This window comes from Penicillium chrysogenum (genome assembly GCF_028827035.1).
Source record: "Penicillium chrysogenum strain IBT 35668 chromosome Unknown utg000004l_segment0_segment0, whole genome shotgun sequence".
In the NCBI taxonomy this organism is placed as follows: domain Eukaryota; kingdom Fungi; phylum Ascomycota; class Eurotiomycetes; order Eurotiales; family Aspergillaceae; genus Penicillium; species Penicillium chrysogenum.
Window position 1 is genome coordinate 1,988,170 of NW_026622752.1, and position 21,359 is coordinate 2,009,528.

General features: G+C 47.3%; 7 protein-coding genes across 7 annotated transcripts; 3 read left to right on the top strand and 4 right to left on the bottom strand.

Annotated features, from left to right (window-relative positions):
• Positions 1–1,484: 1,484 nt before the first annotated feature.
• On the bottom strand, positions 1,485–1,851 carry N7489_006691 (YqaE/Pmp3 family membrane protein; the record flags this gene model as incomplete). Its single annotated transcript, XM_056712441.1, has 3 exons — positions 1,485–1,506; positions 1,565–1,699; positions 1,835–1,851. 3 exons carry the CDS (start codon positions 1,849–1,851, stop codon positions 1,485–1,487), a joined length of 174 nt encoding a protein of 57 aa, XP_056566156.1.
• A 2,471-nt stretch (positions 1,852–4,322) lies between these two features.
• N7489_006692 (uncharacterized protein) lies at positions 4,323–5,908 on the top strand (the record flags this gene model as incomplete). The annotated part of the gene is made up of 2 exons (XM_056712442.1): positions 4,323–4,493; positions 4,547–5,908. 2 exons carry the CDS (start codon positions 4,323–4,325, stop codon positions 5,906–5,908), a joined length of 1,533 nt encoding a protein of 510 aa, XP_056566157.1.
• Positions 5,909–6,054: 146 nt separating this feature from the next.
• N7489_006693 (H(+)-transporting V0 sector ATPase subunit c) lies at positions 6,055–7,159 on the top strand (the record flags this gene model as incomplete). Its single annotated transcript, XM_056712443.1, has 6 exons — positions 6,055–6,215; positions 6,343–6,355; positions 6,484–6,613; positions 6,713–6,869; positions 6,933–7,036; positions 7,101–7,159. 6 exons carry the CDS (start codon positions 6,055–6,057, stop codon positions 7,157–7,159), a joined length of 624 nt encoding a protein of 207 aa, XP_056566158.1.
• Positions 7,160–8,249: 1,090 nt separating this feature from the next.
• On the bottom strand, positions 8,250–9,388 carry N7489_006694 (mitochondrial 37S ribosomal protein mS38; the record flags this gene model as incomplete). The annotated part of the gene is made up of 2 exons (XM_056712444.1): positions 8,250–8,950; positions 9,040–9,388. The coding sequence occupies 2 exons, from the start codon at positions 9,386–9,388 to the stop codon at positions 8,250–8,252; spliced, it is 1,050 nt and encodes a 349-aa protein (XP_056566159.1).
• A 922-nt stretch (positions 9,389–10,310) lies between these two features.
• On the bottom strand, positions 10,311–11,605 carry N7489_006695 (guanine nucleotide-binding protein subunit alpha; the record flags this gene model as incomplete). The annotated part of the gene is made up of 5 exons (XM_056712445.1): positions 10,311–10,652; positions 10,707–10,965; positions 11,016–11,179; positions 11,234–11,421; positions 11,479–11,605. The coding sequence occupies 5 exons, from the start codon at positions 11,603–11,605 to the stop codon at positions 10,311–10,313; spliced, it is 1,080 nt and encodes a 359-aa protein (XP_056566160.1).
• Positions 11,606–15,583: 3,978 nt separating this feature from the next.
• Positions 15,584–17,451, bottom strand: N7489_006696 (Major facilitator superfamily domain general substrate transporter; the record flags this gene model as incomplete). Its single annotated transcript, XM_056712446.1, has 8 exons — positions 15,584–15,900; positions 15,956–16,453; positions 16,512–16,670; positions 16,720–16,746; positions 16,806–16,935; positions 16,986–17,004; positions 17,069–17,239; positions 17,297–17,451. The coding sequence occupies 8 exons, from the start codon at positions 17,449–17,451 to the stop codon at positions 15,584–15,586; spliced, it is 1,476 nt and encodes a 491-aa protein (XP_056566161.1).
• A 1,693-nt stretch (positions 17,452–19,144) lies between these two features.
• On the top strand, positions 19,145–20,021 carry N7489_006697 (alpha-hydroxy acid oxidase; the record flags this gene model as incomplete). Its single annotated transcript, XM_056712447.1, has 3 exons — positions 19,145–19,801; positions 19,869–19,929; positions 19,984–20,021. The coding sequence occupies 3 exons, from the start codon at positions 19,145–19,147 to the stop codon at positions 20,019–20,021; spliced, it is 756 nt and encodes a 251-aa protein (XP_056566162.1).
• Between the last annotated feature and the right edge of the window lie 1,338 nt (positions 20,022–21,359).

Here is a 21,359-nt window from a genome sequence, read left to right on the forward strand (position 1 = left end):
CTGCGCTAGCCCTATACACATTTCCCATGAGCACCGATATGCCATGTATGCTCCTCACATCAACCGACCTTGTATAGTCCTGCATGGGAGTGATTACCCGTGGAAACTTGTGCATGTGGTTACCATAGTTGGTAGATGTGTCTGTGGATTGGATAGCAGATGGCGTGAAGGTAGCCGCAACGCCAGAAAGAAAAAGAAAAGGCCAAACAAGCTACCAAAAGAGGGACTCCATTCTAGTTAAACACGAAGTCAGAGGGCGACATCACTCTAGGCGCGAGGCAAAACCGTCCATGACGCCCATCGACTGTTGGGCCAAGTATCTGCATTTCGACATCATTCTGAAACACAGTGCTTGAGGCTGTGTATGTATAGGCGCTATAGTGAAACAGCATTATGTTTAAAATAGTAAGATCCCCCCCAAGAGACGAATCGTTGTAGACTTAAAGCGCCCTGTCAGGATGAGGGGCGTAGGTAAGCGGCTTCGATACGCGCTGGGCCATCGAAAGCGCTTAGGCTGCATAACAAGTTGCGGATGGGCCCGGGCGAGGTTTCAGATTTTTCAAAGTTTGTGGATGAGTGACTGGGATTTGTTGTTTTTGAGGTAATTCGACGCTCTGCTCGGTACTGGGTACATCGTCGTGGTTGGTTTCGCTCTAATGCGGGTTACCCGCCTGACGATGATTTAGTCTGTTTCTGGAACACTTCGACTCGCTCAGAGATTCGCGCAGGTCGATGATTCAAGTGGCCAAAGTCACCTGCTTCATGTCGTGTTACCTGTTTGATTTGTCTTCGGGAGTTGGTGATGGGCTCCCCCGGTATGCTCTCGGAACAGTCTACGGAGCAGCTGCACCCGCCTTACGCAACGCTTTCCGCCAATCACTTGAACTATTGAAATGGAGACGTGCTGAGGCCCACAAGGCTCATTATGTTAGGATCGAATCTTGCCCAGGTGTTTGATTTGCGTTCTACGATAGGTACTGTATGGAGTACGCGGTACATGTACATCCAATCTACAGGTTTTTGTACTCTCCTAGTCAAGGAACTCTTGTGGTTTATTGTAGGACCCATGAATCAGAAAAACTAGCCAACGGCGGGCATTGGTACGAAACAACGCAAAGTCAGGCCGTATGAGCTGGTATCATTCATAACGCAAAAGTAAAAACCCGCAGTATCGAGCAAGACAAAGGAAAGGAATCAAAATAAAAACATAACCTTGCGACCACGCAAAATATTAGGGAATTATGGACATCATGCCGGACTCGTGTCAGACCCGACGCCAAATGGTAGAGGCTGCATTAGGCTAGTCTCAACCGGACCTCCACGGAACCACACCGACGCTCAGGATATCGAATCGCACCGACCCTTACTCAAAGCGCAAGGCAAGAGGAGCAAGGGCTGTGAACTTGGTCGCAGTGCATCGCCTTCCAAGGGATATTAGTCTTGGGAAAGCTTTGGTAGCGAGGGTGTCCGGGAGGTGGGTATCTCTAGTATTTGAAGATGATGTAGCTGTAATATGGTCAGCAGCTGTTGCAGGAGGTTGCAGATTCGTCAGATAAACACGTACATGGCGTGGATAACACCGGGAATCCATCCCAGAATGGTCAATAAGATGTTGATCAGGAAATCAGCACCACAACCGCGCTCCAGGAAGACACCTAGAGGAGGGAGGATAATGGCAAAGATAATCTTGCAGATGTCACTGTTGACGATGTTAGTACACTGGACGTCTCACAGGCAATAACGGGATAAGGAGAGGTGTTGAGGATGACAGGATGCCAGGGCGGAAGGTATGACTTAGAAGCCGTAGCCATAACACAAACAATGGACAACTTACGAAGCGGTGAAAGGCATGATGGGCAGATTTGATTTGAAATTGTTAAGGAGGAAATGGGAAGGGAAAGTGGAGGGAGCGGAAGTCTTAAAAGGGGACAAGGCTGAGAGCTTGGGTCATTACATCATGGCCCTGTGGCTCAGAGGGAAAATGAAAAAAGTGGGAAAAACAACCAATTCTGGCCCATTTTGGCTCAAGGCAGCGACAAATTGTGGCTTATATTACATTATTTCTATTTTCTCTACGTTATTTTCGTTATTTTTCGTTATTTTTCGTTATTTTCGTTATTAATTCTTCTTAATATTTTAATTTTAACTTGGGGGTGATCGCTATTACTACTGCCTACAGAGTTCAATTATTGCATTCTGTTCAGGATTGCCAAGATAATGATCTTCTGTGCTGGCGGCTATGACCAGCTTCTCTCACCTATCCGGTTCGTTCTTTTGCTCGCTGCCTGGAGGAATCTTGGCGGGAATTAGCCTGCTTTTTAATAAAAAAATTTAGCTTTTAATCTTCGACTGTCCTGGTTTTCTATTTTCTATATTTGAGCGTATAGGTTGTACAGTACGGAGTACAGGGTTCTTTGTTGCCTACATGTACTCCGTACTCTGTAATATGTAACTATGCGCCCATGCTGCAGTCGAAGTCTCATGATAGCGACGATCTCTACAAACACCGTCACTTCTAAACTTGGCGTGAATCTTTACTTGCTTAGGTCTGCCAAGTACTTGCTGTCGGTCGTGGCCAGGCAACTCAGCCCTATGATGGATAGCCCCCACCTGGGCACCTGCCAAGCGCCTGGTATCGGCATGTGGTTGGCGTTTATGACTTGACTGAAATAGAAAAGTGGCTGGGGTCAATTATTCGTGACACAAAGAGATAAGCATTGAGGCGAGGGCATTGAGGCGAGGGACTATGTACACGCGTTCTATACCAAATTTAGAGGGGAATCACTTGCACATATAATGTACGGAGTACTAGTCAACAGACTGATCAAGTGGGTTTACGCATCGTTTTCCCTCCTGGGCAAAATCAGCATCGCCTAACAAGGACATCGGCGGTTCCGCTACTCCGTACGGAACGTCTAGATCTGGTGCAACAGCCACAATCTTCGACCAAGGCTATTGCCAGCCTCCTTTTCCAATGTCATCGGATAAGTCCCCACTCGCCCACTCGCAGTGAGCCTACTCCGTACTGCGGAACAGTGTTTCACGAGTCGCTACAGGTGGTTCCGTACTTCCTGCAGGAGACCCACCCTGCAGACTTGATATTCAGTGCCGCTGCTTTTCTCATGTTGACAGAGCGTCTGCGTGTTCTCCTGAACCGCCTGGTACCAGTGATCTAGATTCCCTTCCGACTTCCCTAGCGTCCTGTGAGAGGCAAGCATCCTGGCCTTTCAAGCCTCGGCACCTGGTGCCCTGGGGTTAGATAAATCACGCTCATACCTAGGTATCCATTGGTGCTTTTGGGTGGAAGATATAGATGCCTTTTTCCGGACCTCCCGAGAACACATTGGTATAGCCTGTCCTTAATGCGCCAATGTGATGTTCACTTAGATGCAGCCTGGATAATGGGGTTGTAGCCGTTTTATCTGTGCCAGGGGGAACCGGTATTTGAACAGCCCTCTGATCTCTGGGGCTCTCAGGGCTGGGTATTCCTTTGCCTATGTGTACCTAGGTAACCTTCCAAGGTTGGAATGTATGGCTGGTCTTAGTCACAGCCACACTGTTTCTTTCAACAGGCTCCACACTACAAGGACAGTTGATCCCACTGATGCATCATTATAACCGAACGGCCATGACTAACTCGTTGCATCGTCGAACCAGGGCAAGGCCGCATAAGCTGCCTACCTTTCTTGTTCACCTTATACTTATTCTTCCAAGCTTCAGGGAATTAAAGATATCATGTTTTCTTGGATGTCTTGTCAAAGCACATAAAATGGGAAGACGACTTTTTCTGTATCTAACCATACATCTAGAGATCTCCGCGATCTTCCGTGAAGGCTTTTGTAACTGAAATCAGGTGCATGGCGAACGTATTGGCCAAATTCACGATGGTCAACATCTCTTTGTTGTAACTAAAATCCACAATGGTCTGATCTTGACAATCTGGTCGGACATGCTTAAGAAGCAAATTACAAAGTGACAAAGTCACATGATTACATGGTAAAAACATTGAAGACAGTATCATCCTGATTCTTGACATCTTGCTTAATGGGGTTAGAGTGCTATATTGAGGACTTCACCCCTAGGTACCAAGGTTTGCTCAATATCGAAAATAAGCTTGGTCCAATGTTTAACGAATCAACCCGAAGTTCATGTCAAGTATGTGGCGTGATAGTATCGTATATTTTACATACATATGTATGTAATGACCTGATGTACGGTACGTGCGGTAAAAACAGATGTTCCGCTCCGCGACCCACTATCCTCCGCAATGACTTCCGCATTTTCCTAATTGGAGCAGCTTGGACCTTGATATCTCAATGTCAATGAGATTCAAACAGATGAGGGTAGTCCTCAATTCCGGACGCTGGCAGCTTAGAGGCTTGTGCAAAGCTCCTGGAAGCTTCCATCATGTAAATAGATGGTACGCGACACAGAACCTGGCCAAAGGTGGGCCTTTTGCATACACATGGCTCACAAAGACAGCAGAAGAGACAGTGAGCAAAATCAACATTTCTATACTTTTGATTTTTAAGCTAAATATAAACAGACCCCAGATGATATTTTGACCAGTCTTCCTTCAGGGCCCGCGAGCCCATCAGCTGCACCCGCTTCTGTCCCTCTCCTCCTCGTCACCCCAAGCTTCGCCCACTGGCTAGATTCTTCTAGCCCTTTCTTGTCACAATTTCTCAGTCGCCTTTATGGCAACTCCCCAGATAAAGATACTCTATATGCCGTTACAGCCGTGGTTGACGCACTCCCGAATACTACATCCGAAGGCCCAAACTTCAGTGAATCTGAAGGGCTGTCGCTTCTGGCAGTGGGACAAGCAGGTGTCCAGGCAAAGGCTGCACCAACCCGCCTCATTAGAAGCTCTGCCAGCGAGGAGACCAATCTCTTGTTTTCATTCCAAACTGAAGCGATTGGTCAACCTGCGCACGAAGTTGGATTGCGCCTAGCGAACACCATATTTGTTAATGGGAGAGAAACAACAATCTTTGGTACACGTTGGCTTTGGGATAAATCCTCAAACAGATATGTTTTGGACAAATCAGCCGATTTCGCAAGCTGCATGGTTACAGCCTCTTCCCAGGCTGTAGATACCGCATTGGAGTTGCCATTGCATCCGGTGACTGAACGACGAAGAGTCATGACTAGCATGGGAAACATTTTACGGCAACTAGCAAAATCAACGGATGTGAGGTCGATGGACACAATGCCTGCTTCGTCGGAGCTCGAGAAGGAACTTCCGCGTTATATCGCAGAACATAATATCATTGACCAGCGTGTATCCGTATGGGCACTTGTCGAGAAACCCCAGTTAGAGGTGGCTGGTGCAGGTTCATCTACTCATGATCGCTTGATCCAATCTCTGCACCAAGGTGGGAAATTGCACCGTGTCATGAGCGGTGGGGGTGGATGGGGAAAGAAGCAAGGCCTTCTTTCTCTGGATCCTGAAATCTGCTTCTCGGAGACTGTCAAGCGAGACGATCTCGTCGCATTGAGTCAAATTTTTGACCCTGACACCACACAGTTGGACACACTCCCTTCTATTGATAAGGGAATTACTGTAGATGATCTATCTCTACTTTCACAGGTTGCTACCGCAGGTGACTATATTCAGTTCTTTGTGTCGGTAGAACCGACTGGGGCACAGAGTAAAGTTTCGAGCAATCATGACTCACAGGAAGAGCCTATCAGCTATCACTTTGGAATGGTAACTGATCCTATGGAAATTGAGACACATGTCACGAATGAGGACAGCAATGGGATCATTTCTCTACCTCGCACCTTTGGGGCATTGTCCGAGAAGGCGATTTCCTACTCGCAGCCCATCAAAGCAGAAATGGAGTCGGAGTCGTGCACGAAACTGGATATTCCAGGATCTCGAGTTGTCCTTAAAACTGTATAAACAAAATGATACATGTACAATAATGCAACACGTAACCAACTGAACAAACCCATCACAGCTGAATTTATACATGTCACATATGCTGTAGTCATGACCCTGTCCCGGTGGGTACGCCAAGACATTACACGTGACTCAGAGAGGCCAGCATGTTTGCCGTCGACCTCCAAGCCTCTGGACTCTCCATCCTCCCCGACCGCATCCAAGTGAGCTTGCCGACCTCGGGTGTTTCTATTTCATTTTTAAAGCTCCAACTACTCTACGAGAACCTCGTTGGGTTGTCTTTCATCAAAATGGCAACTGAACTTTGGTAAGTCGTCAGCCAAACCTCCCTCCAGCCCCTGGGTGCTCGACAGCTTCCGATCGACACCTTGCTATCAAGCCCGTAATTCCCCAGTGTTTATGGATCAGCCTTGCTAACATTTGGATTTTGACAGCCCCGTCTATGCGGTGAGTCTCACCTTTATACTAGATCCCGACACTCGAGCACGACCAAACTGATCGCCCATGTCTCGGCCCGTCCGCGTCATCCACCCGCTCACAATGCATCGGAATGATAACTAATCTTTTTCCTTTAGCCCTTCTTTGGCGCGCTGGGCTGCACCTCTGCTATTGTTTTCACCTGCTTCGGTGCCGCATATGGAACTGCTAAGGCTGGTGTCGGAGTTTGCTCCATGGCCGTCCTCCGCCCTGACCTGATCGTCAAGAGTACGTCGATTTCAACGAGAGCTCTGCTGATTTTGGCGACGAGATATTCCTAGCCTCGCGCAAAGACATATGGCAACAATTTGCTGACTCGGTTTCCAGACATTGTCCCCATTGTCATGGCGGGTATCATTGGTATCTACGGTCTTGTTGTGTCCGTCCTGGTCGCCAACGACTTGACCCAGAAGCTTCCTCTCTACACTGGTTTCATCCAGCTCGGTGCTGGTCTGTCAGTCGGCCTGGCTGGTCTTGCTGCGGGGTAAGTTTGCGATACAGCGTGTCTCCCATTGTTCTAGAGCTTTGTTCCTAACTCGGATGGCAGTTTCGCTATCGGTATTGTTGGTGACGCGGGTGTTCGTGGAACGGCTCAACAGCCTAGGCTGTATGTCGGAATGATTCTGATTCTCATTTTCGCTGAAGTCTTGGGTAAGTTGTGGCTGCTCACCACACCGATTTGTATAATCGCATCTAACCACTTACCCCCTCGCAGGTCTGTATGGGTTGATTGTTGCTCTTCTCATGAACTCTCGCTCGAAGGCAGTCTGTTAAACGAAAGATCTCCCGCCGCATGCCGGGTAAGGGACCTCGAATCGCCGATGGAACGCACGCGATTCCCGGTTCATTCCCGGATGTGCATTCTCAATATTTCCCCGACGCAAACCAATGTGCTTCTTCGGCCGGGGAAGCTGACATGATAAGTTGGTGTGAGTGCAGGATCGAATGACATCGGAAAATGATAGATCGGTTTCAGCTCATTTGAGAGTGAAGATTCGATGATTGAGTGGATGTAGTATCGGAAATCTGCTCAAGCATTCGTCATGGACTCGGTGGATAGGTGTGGGTAGATATTGGATTTTTTTTGGCTTTACATTGCATGACACCGCGCTGGACTCTGTACTTTATATGAAATTCGCTGATCCGAGACTTAGGTCTCCGTCCACTCTTCCATTATGGTGGTTTGGCAGGATCTCTTGTAAGGAGTTTCTTGTTTCTTTACTTCTCTGTCTTTAATGTCCCCTGTGGACGTATGATTCTCCTATATCGGGATTGGTTAATTGTTTATGGAGTTGCCTTCGCCACCTAGGGTTTGGGTTTGGTAGGACGGTGAAACCCGATATGTGCATTCAGGTGTTGTCGCTCCTAGACAGATTCTTGGGATATGTATAGATATTCCCAGCTATTGAAATACTGTGGTGAAGTGTATAAGAAATGACGATCTCAAGTCGAGGCATTCCCTACTCTTTTGCTACATGGTCAGATTTACTGAGATAAACCTGAAACCTATCAGACAAAGTATAATGGAAATCCAGTGATCCAAGATCTATTGGGTTATCCTCAATGTATGGGTAGAGTTAATGCCCGCATAACACAGAAGCCAAAGACCGCACTTACTTCAACGCAAGTACAGCAGTTCGCAGCAAAAAGACCAAGGAAAAAGAAGTATGTGTGGATATTTGATCGAGTATAGGCGAGAGAGAATAGGGGAGAACGGGAAAAGTAATAAAAAAGATGTACGAAAACAAGGATATATGCCCTGAACTCTCACAAGACTAGCCGCGGCCCAAAATGCATAGGCACACGCAAGATGCAACTGATAGCAAAAAGAACAAAAGTAAACCAGGAAACCTCAAGCACAAGTCTATTTGTCGAGTTTCCGTCTCAGGGTACGCGTCCTCTTCATCAACTTCTTGAACTTGTGCTTCTTCATCTTGGCCTTGCGCCGTCTCATGGTGCTAATGGCATGCATGGTGTGGTTGTTGCGCAGACGTTCCATGTATGTCATACCTGCGGTGGAATCAGAGGGTGCCTCGATGGAGATCTCGTCGCGCATGTCAGATGGGTCCTCCATCTCTCCGCTCCGAACGAAAGGTCCCGTGTGTGCTTCGTAGGTCTTGCGGCCGTCGGCGTGACGAGCCTCACGGATAGTCAGGACGGTCGAGTAGGTCTGGTACTCGTTGTCGATCTGAGCATCGGTGGACTCGGCAGTCTCGGCAGCGGATGTGTCCAATGGGACGGGCGGGGGAGGAGGCTGGAATGGGCGAAGACGACGGGTGAATTCCTCAACGGACATCTTCGCGTCGGGACCATCCAGCATGCGGAGTTCGCCGTCCTGTTCGCTGAAGCTTCGGAACTGTTCTTCGGACTCTGACATGCCCTGGGAGCCAGTTTCCATCGACTGCACGGCCGAGGAAAGAGTGAAGATGACGTCCTCCGGCTCGTTCTTCAGCGGCCGCTTTGACGAGAAGATGGCTTCGAATGCATCGGTGCTCGAGGTCGGGGGCACAGTGGTTGTCACTGAGATTGGTCGGTGGATGGAGAAGAACGATGCTACATGGACATCTAGCGGCGAACAAAGACAAGTTAGCTTCGGGCTATTTCTTTGCGGAAATAAGATCATATACGGGACTGGCTGGGATTTGAGCACTAACCATGTGGCTGTCGGTGCTGTGTCGAGGGGACACTTGGGAGGTTGGAAAATGCGGTAGGTTGGCTAGACTTTGAAGATCCGTTCCGAGCAGAGCTGTCCTTCCCCCGACGGCGGTTAGCCTTACTTTCCTCGCTAGATGAGTTGACACCCTTTGCCGGGGCAGAGGTGTCCATTCGTCTGGGGCCATCGCTGGGCGGGACGGGCGGTTTGGAGGATGAGGAGGAATACCGGCGTTGGTGCAGAGGTCGGGTTGCGCCGAGCAAGCTGCTGGTAAGATTTTGACCGGAACGAGTTATCCCGGGGAGCGGCAGGGGAGTCCACGCCGCCCGGCGTAAAGATGTTGACAACATGGTTGGTAGATAACCCAGTCACTGGGGAGGTGAATGAGTCTGAATCGGAGGCGAAATCAGTCGGCCCGGAACTCGGGGTCACTGATCATGCGGATGATTATGTAACATGGATGCCTAAGGCGTTTAGTGAGTAGTTCCTGAAGATGGGCAATCTTGAACTCGTGTGATTCGAGTTGATAGTGAAAACCCTGTCTTCCATACATACATATTGACCGTGCCATATCGTCCAGTCATTTGATTATTTTGGAATCTAGGGTATCTACGCAGTGAACCCTTGGACAAATGGTCCATCTCGTGTGATCTACAGCAAGGAATCCGATGGTAAGCGACCGGAGGACTTGGTAACTACACCTATTTTTCGTAAGTTATACTGGAGTCCGAAGGCTGAAGACTGAAGTACTCATAAAAGAGCAGGATATCGAGTTCAGTTAGAGATGATAAGATATAGTAAACAAAGAGCCAAAATGATTGTGATAATACAGAGCAGTCGTTAGTAAACACAGCTGCACAAACAAATGGTATCACTCTGCATTAAAACAAGAAAAAAAAAAAGGGAAGAGACAGGTGGGAATGGTAACGACACAGTCGCTAAACCGAAGCGTGGGCATTAGTTGGCGAAATCGGATAGGCTTTTGGATGCAACGTGATAGACCCAATGATGTGAGCAGAGAGCAGACAACAACCTCTCAGTCAAGACGCCTCGTTAAACACAAGAAAGAAAAAAAAAGAAAAGAAAATGAGAATGGCCATGATCACGAAAGAGTGAACGAATAGTAGCCGCCCTGGAATGCAACCGGAAAATAACTGGTAGGCTAAAGAGCTTGAGAAATAGGAAAGGAAGAAGAAAAGAAAGAGAAAAAGAAAATCATCGTCACAGACAGACGGTCATGGGGAATGCCTCGGGAATTTGAGGGCCTCTGCCTTATAGTATTAAGGTATGCAGATTCTTCTGAATGATCATGTCTTGTACTGAATCCATAGTCGCCTTGAGTAATGTTGTATCAGTTGCGTTCGTGTAATGGATGTAGATCTCGCGATCTGGGATGCGATTGATGCCACGGAATCGGTCTGCAAAGTACTGTGCCGAGGCATCATAGTCGGTGTCAGAGCCAGTATAATCTGGGAAGTGCTTGGAGATAGAGGAGATAGCGAGTTTTCCTTTGAACAGATCAATCTTGTTAAGGAATAGAATGATTGGTTTGCGTTTGAACCATTCACCGTTGACTAACGATTCGAACAACATCATTGCCTCATGCATTTGATTCTGCAAAATGTCATTAGCGGCGCAAGCGAGGAAATTTGGGAAAGATGTGCTTACAGCATTCTGATCTTCGACCAGACATTGGTCGTAACCAGATAAAGCGACCATGAACAACAGACACTGGACACCCTCAAAGCAATGGATCCATTTCTTCCGCTCTGATCGCTGCCCTCCAACATCCATCATGCGGAAGTTCATCTGCCCGAGCTCAAACAGAGTTTCCGTAATACCCGTTGTCCGAAGTCGAGCCTGCAACATGTCCTGGTTATCAGGAAGCCAGCCGGGAGTGAATATGCGATCGAGGGATTCATAGAAACTGAGATTGGTCAGCCTACGCTCATGTACTGTATCGCCAATTCGACTTACAAGTGCAAGTTGTCATGGAGAGCAAATTCATGCCCCCGTGCAACGGCCTTTTGTACACCTTCATCCTTCCACATGGCCCTCATCGCATCGCGAACCTCGAGATCGGAGAAGGCTTCGTCGGACCCTACATCTGGATCCGTATTGTCTAATAGGTCCGCAAATGGCTTTTAAACTTCATTAGCTGATGTCGGTCTCTTGAGGAGAAAGGTGGATAGTACCTTGGTCTTTTCCTCATTCTCGAAATCGATATCCTCAGCATTCATGATATCCAACAAGACTTTGAACGCAATGACGATGTTCGAGTATATTATGGCACGGGTTTGGTGACGCTCTTCCTCAGGGAAGCCACGACTGTGAATAATTCGCATCTGCTTGATAATGGTGGACTTGCCGGACTCTCCCGCCCCTAAGCATTTTGTTAGAAACGCGGTAAGCTGACAATCAGCGACCGAGAATCACGCACCTAATAACAGGATCTTGATGGTCCGGTCCAGCGTCTTCTTGTCACTCTTGATAGCCCGGTCAATGCGCGCATTGCGTTGGAAAGCATCCTTATCAGCCTCCTCGGGCTTCGAAACTAAGCAACCCATGGTTTACGTCCGGCAACCACGACGACCTAGCGCGACGGTGGTTAGCAACGGTTCATTGCAAGCTGAACTGGTTTAACAAGGGACTCGACGCATCAAGGACTTGTGTTCGATCTGAGTCAGGGAGGCGATTGGATTGCGCCACACGGGAGTTCAGTCGCAGCTCAGAGACATAAGACTCGACTAGACTCTACCAGACTTGACAGGTGACTAGACCCTCGGCGCAAGATGGTAGATGTGCCTACCTTCTAAAAAAGAACGAAAGTCCTCCCCTGTATGATACCAAAGTCCGACTCCAACCCAATGTCGGATGACTGGTGTGCGACTTGATAGGCAGAAGCTTGACAGGTTCGATCGGTGCTTCCGTTGTTCCCCACACCTATCGACCACGTTCCGTTGCGAATTGGGCGGTTGTGTTTCCAATTGGACCAGTTTATCCTCCGAGACAGGCGCCGAATTCGTGAGCGACACAACGTTAGCCTGCTTGGCCTGCCGAAGGCCAAATAGGAAGCTTAAGGGAAGGGAAAGACGTTGGCGGTGACGGGGGAAGCCGAGATCGCGTTCCAAAGTTTCAAAAGATGGGCTTTTCCCGAGTTCTGAGGACAAAAGGACGATTCGGAAGCTAAGGGCCGAGTTCTCCGGAGGGGAGAGAGGGGGGGCCGCGAAATGGAAGAAATGGAATGGCGCATTCACGTCTCTCCCGTCTCACGAGTCCACAAGCGGGGAGAAGTGGTTAACTCCTGTCAGATATTCTGGTATTCTGGTAATCTGGTATTCTGAATACTTATGTACATAACTTATTTCGGTATCTTTGACTTCAGTAGCAACATCATTCAGTATCTGGAGTGTATTTTCACGTATTTCCTCTGGAATGGAGATATTTAAGTACATATGTAGTATAAATTCCCCATCAATTCCATTATTTCTTTTCTTTATCCTATTTTCTTCTGACGATCTCTTTGTATTGAAATACAAAGGCTTTACTCCGTCTAAATCTTCACTTCCCAGGGGGCCCGCTAGGCCGATCCACCATGGGGCTTGACCCCTGTCTGCAATGTCTCCAAGTTGAAATTTATCAACTATAAACAGATCCTGCAGTTCGATTTTTCTATCGTTTATATTGTACCTTTTTCTAATACATGTTTTACCGTCTTGCCAGAGATAAAGAGAGATGGAAACCCCTAGAGATCCAATTGTATTGAAAGCGCTTCGGGTATACCCACGGGTGATCCTATCAGCAGGATTTCTGGAACAATCGAATTGGTTTTCTTCTCAAAAGAAGAAAATGGCATGGAAACATGTACAACATCCAATGTACGCAATATGTTGTACGTAAGGGTACAGTAATGTACTCCGTACAAGGTGCATTCGCCTAGCCAATTCGGAATGCAAAGCTCCAGCGATCGACGCGAAGGTGCTGAAACCCGCATGGGTGTGCTAGTGGCCAATGCAAGGGTCGTTCTGAAACGTTGGCGGATTCCTGTCCCGGTCTAACAAGAGTGTGCTTGGATCACTATGGGCAGCTTGCTCTTCTTCTCTACTCCGTACTTCCCACAGAGGTGTTGGCTCCATCCACTGGAGCTTCCCCTGAGATTCGAACAAGAGAACCGTACAACATACGGAGTACGGAGTCCATCCACCACAGTTCTGCCGGGGTTCAGACGGACATAAGGCTAGCATCGGATTACAGCGCTTGGGGGGGTTCCGCACAAACCAATCAGAGAGCTCAAATCCAGCACCACACTTCCACGTTATCAGGGGCATTCCGAAGGGCTCTCTCCAAGAGAAACGGATGTTCGGTGGTCCGCGGCTATCATTTCCCTTCGCCCCCACAGCATACAATTTCTGCCACGTTTGAGCCGCAGATGAAGTTGCGATTGTCCTTTGTATAAGCTACACTGGATCTGACTCGTGAGAATTGCGAAATGACCGACTGTGCTTAACAAGACTTCACTTCTGCGACGTACAATATATTATGCGCATTATGCAACCCCGCGAGACTCGGCACTCCAGGCCCATCAAGAGGGTCTGAAACAAAGACCAATTGCCCCTCATGCTACCGGCGGTTCGCAGTCCCCAGTTTCGAGATGATTTTCATTAATTGCGGGCAATCTCACCACGCCGTCGTGCTACTAAGGCAAGGGGTTTTCCTTTCGGGACTGGTCAAATGCACCTGTGGGGATCATTAGCCTCCCAAAAGCCGTGTCACATTTAGCCGGAATCCGAAGAATATACGGAGTGCTCCGTACGACGTTGTATTTTCTATGGGATGAATCCGGATCAACCTGGGCCAGCCTGGTTTGCATCAACGAAAATTCTCCGCGACCCGATATGGTACAAGATTCGCCATCCCGGAGATGCGATCGAGACTATTATAAGTATGTACGCATGGAGTACGTACATACAATATCGTACGGAATACGGAGTACCCGGTGGGTCGGCCTTGCCCCAGCTGCCCGGGTTTACTAACTGCTTATGTACTGATGAAAAAGAGCCCTGAAGCTCATAGGTTCTCATGTCCAAAGCCTGAGATTAGGTCCACATGAAAATTCCGAGAAATTTCCCACGTGTGGCGTGTCTTTTTCTGGAGGATACCCGAGGTACAGTATCAACTTTCATACTCATCTCCGGTCATTCTATTTATGCATAATGGGTACTCCACTCGTATCATGAAGCTCTGGGAATCTTCCCATCTAACCCTAAGCCTCACTATGGCAAATCAAATTGAGAGCTTACAACACAAATGCTTTAGATAGTATATTGTACACCCCGGGCAGCCAATGTACATATCAGATCCCTCTTATCTAAAAATCGTGTAGCATAATTCCCACAGAACACACGTAAATAGGGTTTAGGTTCGTCAAAGCCAGACGCCACATACAAAAATAAATCCACTCCGGAAGACCATCTAATATCCATACACCCACATACGGAGTAGGCGGGAACTGCCTGGCCGGTGCAACAGTGAACCGAACTCCGTAAACCTGCAACGGCTAAACTACTCAGGGGCGTTGAATGGGACTGGGGCAATTTAAACGTTGTCGATCAGTATTTGACAGCAGGCCCAATTTCTGGTTTATCGAAGTCCGAGCTTGAGTCGTTCGGGAATAGCTCCGGAGTTGATATACCTAGTCCAGCATAGTACTCGTCAAACCAGTTTATTTGCTTTTTTCTTTTTCAAGTGTGAAAGGACAAATAAATTAATGAAACATGGAGAATGGGAATCATGGCCATCTTTAGTGGCCGTTTTGATGGGTCTATGTTTGGGGGATGGTCCTGCAGGATCGTGAGGACCGGAATACATCAAAGGTGATCCGCTGAAAAAATATATGTACACGGAGTACTCCGTACAACATACTAATTTCTTTTATTAGCAGCCCCCATGCTAAGTGAAACGGGTTACAGAGTACTCCTTACTAGATACTTGTCTGTCGATGGTTTTCCGTAAGGGGACAAGGTAAGCTGATGGCAGTGCCCAGGTGCGTCAGCACCTGAATAGAAATTTTGTACGAAGTAAGAAGTAATCAATTGAATACCTAGGCGGGCCCACAAGATCACTAGAGTTTTACTTAAGGAATCCTTGATCCTGTGTTTCCCGCATCTGGTCTATATATGTGAAGCCTTCGCAATAGCGTCAATGGCATCGGTTCTGCATTGCATATTGTTAGCGTTGGGAGTCGTTCATTTGGCTGAGGTCGAGGGACTTATTGGGCACCGGTGGAAGGAAATATAAATGTGAAGCTCGTGGTACAACACTGGAAGGAAAGCCACGGAGTAAGGTCATGACAGAACTAATCTTTTTCATGTGCTCTTCACATTTTGGTTATCCGATGAATACGGAGTATCACAAAGATGTTACTTGCAATTTATATATAAATCACTGCGTAGAATCGAAAATTTGCTGCCACGTGGGTGTCTAACATAGACCACCACGAATGCTCCTATTGATTCCACGATTTCCCCAATATCGATATATCATACTCAAAGAGTATAATACCATCCTGCCATACCCTCAATCTGACCATTTGTCTCCCGGGCCTTTTTGTTCGTTTTCCAAAAGTGAATGTCCATCATCAGGGTTAAGCATATGCTAACCATTGTAATACCAAATGTGACCCAAATGCCTGTAGTATAATGCGGACTTTCATCAGACTTGAACGTGACACTTGCAATGATGCCCCCAAGGCCCCCACCAATCAGACAGGTTGCTGAAGCGACTCCACGCTTCGAGTGGGAAGTAATGTTGTTCGCTTGGAAGGCAAGCACACCGGGGATGCAAAATTGCAGGAATCCCACACCTGGAGTATAACGTTAGATATATATACATCCATCCTGAAGAAATTGAGAGCTTACCCAAGAATATCCCAAAGTATCTTGCTCCACTTGCACCGCCATAGGCTGTGATCAACATCCCTACTGCTGTCAGCAGTTGATGGACAGCAATCACCGGCCCGCGGATTTGATATTTATCTGTGAACCAGCCACCCAAGTATGTAAAGATTGCAGCAATGATGTAAGGCGGGGCACTGAGAAGCTGACTCTGCGTGTTGCTGAAGCCCATGCCCATAAGAATGACTGTCTTGAAGTAGCTGTACGCATATCCGGGTAGGGTGGAGGCCATGAGATTGAATGCCCAAACATACAACTTCCAGTCCTTAAGATGATGAACAACCCGTTCCATGGTAATTGGATCCTCTCTCGCATCTCCACTGTCGTTGTTTATGCGGGCGATGATAAATTCTTTTTCCTCCGGCTTGAGGAAAGTGTCTGCTTGAGTCGGAAAATCGATGATGATGAACCAGCCAATTAGACAAATGCTACTAGTAATGGCACCCTCGACGATGAAAATCCCTAGAGTAAATCGCTGTCAGCTATTGTTATTATTATGACACGGAGTTGAACAACCCACAGCGCCATCCGTTCAGCCCGTACCTCCCGTCCAGGAGGGTCAAGGCATAGGCAAAGATTGCGGCGAAGGCATTCAGTATAACAGAGACCAGCCAGAAAGCGGCCAGTCTCTTGCCTACCTCAAATCGTGTGTACCAACATGTAATCAGATAGGTGCAACCTGTATAGTTAGTAATGTTAACTTGGAGACATAGTCGAGTTCGATATACCTGGAAGGAATCCGGCTTCCATCACACCTAAAAGAGACACCGGGTCAGTAATGTAGAACAGGAGACCTTGGACGACGTCTCTTTACCTAACAAGAATCGGCAAGCTACCATTGTGGTCCAACTTTTGGTGAAACCCATGCCGATCAAGATCGCTCCAAAGCTAAATCCAAGAAACGCTAGCCAGTTGGCTGCACCAGCCCGAGGAAGTACCAGATTCTGAATCTCCGTGATTAATAACAATTCCTGGTTAAGAAGCGCGGACGTACGCTAGGTATCTCGAATATACTAAGGTATAGAGTTAGCAAACTGGTGTACCTAAAACGTTTCCAGGTGACATTGAAGAGCTTACATGTATGCCACAAAGAATACCATAACAACGATCGTATACCTGGTGCCGATGTCGAGTCCAAGATCCTGTTCCATCCCTGCTACAAATGCGAGACCAAGATTGGTCCTATCAATAAGTGATATGGAATACATGATTCCAAGAATTGGGAGGAGGCGGAGATCAACGCGTCGACTAGTCCGAACATCAGATTTGGCTTATTTATCACGTTGGAATGTAGAGAAAACACACATGACTCTTTTCTGATGTGCCTCGTCAATACCATACACAGGGGACTCATTGCCAGGGGTGCAATGTGCCAGCTCTTGTTCCTCAAGATGGACGAATTCCATGTCCTCTTTCTTCATGGATCCATCTTCTTGGGGGCTGGCCGAAATTGATGCCATTGTGGCAAATTGATGGGCTTTTCGATACTTCAACAAAGCAATAGAGAATAGAAACGTGAATAGAAACGTGATGAATTCGGAATAAATACATAACTAGACGGTACGTTAAGAGCATATTTTAAGAGCTTCTTAACCGAGCTTATCCAATATAGTAGCGACAACCCTGAAAGATACCTCGGAACAAGATGGGCAATCGAAGAATCTGGGGAACTACCAAGGTTACCCCTCAGATTTTCGCTTGATGCCAAGCAACAGAGGAGGGCATAAAAGCCGGGGAAGTCTTGGACTGACTTGGCATCGAGAGGGAAGAGCCTATCATGTACAGGAATCTCATACACTTGGTATGAAAAGGTGATGTAGAGGATTGTAGTATCAAAACCCCGCACATTGCCTAAATCTAAAGAGGCTGTGTTGAGCAAGTAGCCTTTATCTTAAACTCAGCTTGTCAAAGACAAGCTTGACATGATTCCCTAAACTTGTAGCCAAATAGCAACTGCAACTGCGACTGTCGATTGAGCCACCCATTACTATCCCTGAACGAGTGTAACGAAATATCAACATTGTCAAGTCGGGTAAATGGTTTATGGGAACATAGTGCAGAAAGAGGGATAAACTATCAAATAAACGATCATGGTATTTGCATGAGACATGGAACACCAGGCTTTTGACGTCTTAGGGCCCCTTCGTAATAGGCCTCCCCGATTTTCTATATCTTTGTGTCGCGATAGTCGAAACGCTTTTTAGCAGACGCTTTATCTAGGTGCGGTATAAGTATATATTTTGGCTTTCCAGTTTGAACCTCAATAAGCAAACTTAACTGTACGATAATATTCGGCTATATGCTCAATACAAGAGCCTTGAGTCAGGTCAGAATACCTTGATTCTTGATTCATCCCCCCGGGCCAAAACACCCCAAAAATATATATTCCAGTACCTATTCCAATTCCAAATTTTTTGCAAGCTTCTATAATGCGATGTCTCTTCAAATCTTACATATACTCATTAGTAGCCTAAGAAGTCTGAGGGCCTCACGTCAAACAGATCTGACATAGCGTGGGGTACTTCATTCAGCCGGACACCCATGTCTGGGCACATGTACTCTTCCCATGTCAACGTCAACATGCTCATGATGGATATGCTGTACTGCTTATTGGAATAATAAGATCTATGCCAAATGGTGAGCTGTCCATTTCTAGTGAACAAGCGGTAAATCTACATAGTACAGATGGAATAAGTCCCCCACATTTACCCCTCACGTCAACTACAGCTATCAAGATGTGTCTGTTGTGTCTGTCCTTCAGTACACATGTTTCAATATCCCCTGCCTTCTGTCCTTTGCAATGGCAAATAAAATATTATCAATAGCCGATCTTGAGGAGGCGGCTTCCAACTCGCTATCCGTCTCCGCGAGAGGTATGTATTGACTCTTCGTGTTCGCCGTATTTATCCTTAATATAGAGAAATAGACTTCTTCAACTCCGGCGCAACGAATCAAGTCACGCTTCACGACAATTGTGCTGCGTATAGAAAGTACCGTCTCTTACCAAGGGTTCTGAGAGACGTCTCACTCGTCAACACTGGAATTTCCCTCTTTGACCGAGATATCACGTTTCCGCTCTGTGTCTCACTCACTGGAATGCAGGTTATGGCTCACCCAGAAGGCGAGCTAGCCACAAGCCGAGCCTGTGCCAAAATGGGCGTCAACATGGGTATCTCGTCCTATGCCAATCACTCGGTTGAAGAAATCACCGTCGCCGGAAAAGAACTGGGGCCGGTTCACCATGTGATGCAACTCTACGCGATGAACGACAAAGCTAAACAAGAACGAATCGTCCGTCGGGCTGAAGCTGCGGGCTGCAAGGCAATATTCCTGACTGCGGATAGCCCTGTACTTGGGGTGCGCTGGAATGAATGGCGGAACGGGTTCATGCCTCCAGTTGGCTTGGGGTACCCGATGTATGAAAGAACATCTGTCGAGATCCAGCAACAATCTCACGACGATGGGTTTAGCTCGACAAACTCGGATTCCCATTCCTGGGCCACGGAGATCCCATGGCTGCGCAGAGTCACTAAGATGGAGATTTGGATTAAAGGCGTTCTCACCCCGGAAGATGTCGAGACTGCTATTGAATATGGATGTGATGGTGTCATCATCAGCAACCATGGTGGGCGACAGCTGGATGAGACACCAGCCACAATTGATGCGCTTCCTCCCTGTGCTAAAGCTGCGCGGGGGCGGATCAAGATTCATATTGATGGTGGAATTCGATCTGGGATTGACATTTTCAAAGCCTTGGCTCTTGGTGCTGAATGTTGCTGGGTTGGTCGTCCTGCAATTTGGGGACTCGCGGTAAGTGCTCCTTGGTACATCAAGGATCCTGATAGAGGCGGAGGCGGGTGTACTGACTTCTTTGTAGCATGATGGGCAACAGGGAGTCGAGCTGATGCTCAAAATCCTGTTTGATGACTTCAAGCGATGTATGCAGCTCACAGGCTGTAGGTCCATATCTGATATTAACTCGGCAAGCCTAGCAATTGTCAATGCATATGGGCCTTTGGCTAGACTGTGATCTACATTGTTGTGATTACCTGGCCCTCGAGACCCTTCTATTTCTGTGACTGCTCACCTCTCGCCACTTTTGCGTATTGGGTGTAATATTGGGCCCCTAAGCAAAAATTCAGGGCCACCCACTCCGTATCTAGCCCCTTTGATTGGTTTTGGGGGGGGTGCACCTCATGGACCTTGCCGGTTCCTGCCTAGTCCTGAAGGCGGGGCTCGTAGGTTGCATGGCAGATATCCAATGTGTATGTATGCACATGTGTGCAGTTTCATATGAATGAACAACATTTATAGAAGACTGATAGACTCTGAGTCTGATTATTTGAAGGGGGAAACTGAAACTGAATGATCTGGAGCATCGACTATGCATCTCGTGACCTACGCCAAGCTCAGTGCTATTCAAAGCCATTCATTCCATATTTGGCAGGAGCGATCGTGTGTAATTGCCAATTGCCCGATACTACCTACCTAAATATATATGCAGCACAGTGCCGCCGCTTTATGAGGGCGCTCAGGGTCTTGCTCATTGAGTGTCTCACAGCACCTGCACCTTTAATTGTACTTAATAAGCAGTCAGACGGACCTCGGGACCTCGGGATGGATGTATGAATACCTACCTAGGGAGGTACTATGTACAGTCAGTCATCATTAGTATTTGTACCCAAGTACACTACCCCACTTTGTTTCTGCCAGTATCAAGCCTGAGTTCCTAACTATATGTATACCTAGTAGCTAGTAATAGAGAAAGAAGCAGAGAGAATAGGTAGTAATCTCAAGGATTAACTACACACACTATGAGCACTACTTAGTTGACATGTAGAGGTGGAAATAGGCAGGTTGTATACTGAGAGAGGTCAAGGGTGGAAGTACTATTAATGATAAGCCACTGTACATATATGAAACGGATCTAGTTCTAATTGGCAGTAGGGTGCCAAGACAGTATCGAAATAGAAACTCTAGCATCTATGGTTATAAAAGGGTCTCTTGGTTTATGGGGTCGGTGATCAATCAACACCAACTCCTTTACCGTCAAAGCAGGAAGCAAGAAAGAGGGTGTTGAATCCAATTGAACAAGGCATCTAGGGCTCACGCAAGTCTCCATATTCAGCACCTTCACCGGAGCAGTAGGTAGTTGAATACCAGTTCTCTCCTTCACAGACCAACAAGCAGTTCCAACAATGCAAATTCGACAAGACCGGGTAGTTGATGAAGGCGTCACCAAATCGCGACCACCTGCTGCGGGGAGACCCTAATTGTGACCAGAACTATTTCTGTCTAATCCCCAGACTTGATATTGAGTTAGTATAAATGTATACTTCATGGACAGTGACTATATATATATAATTCG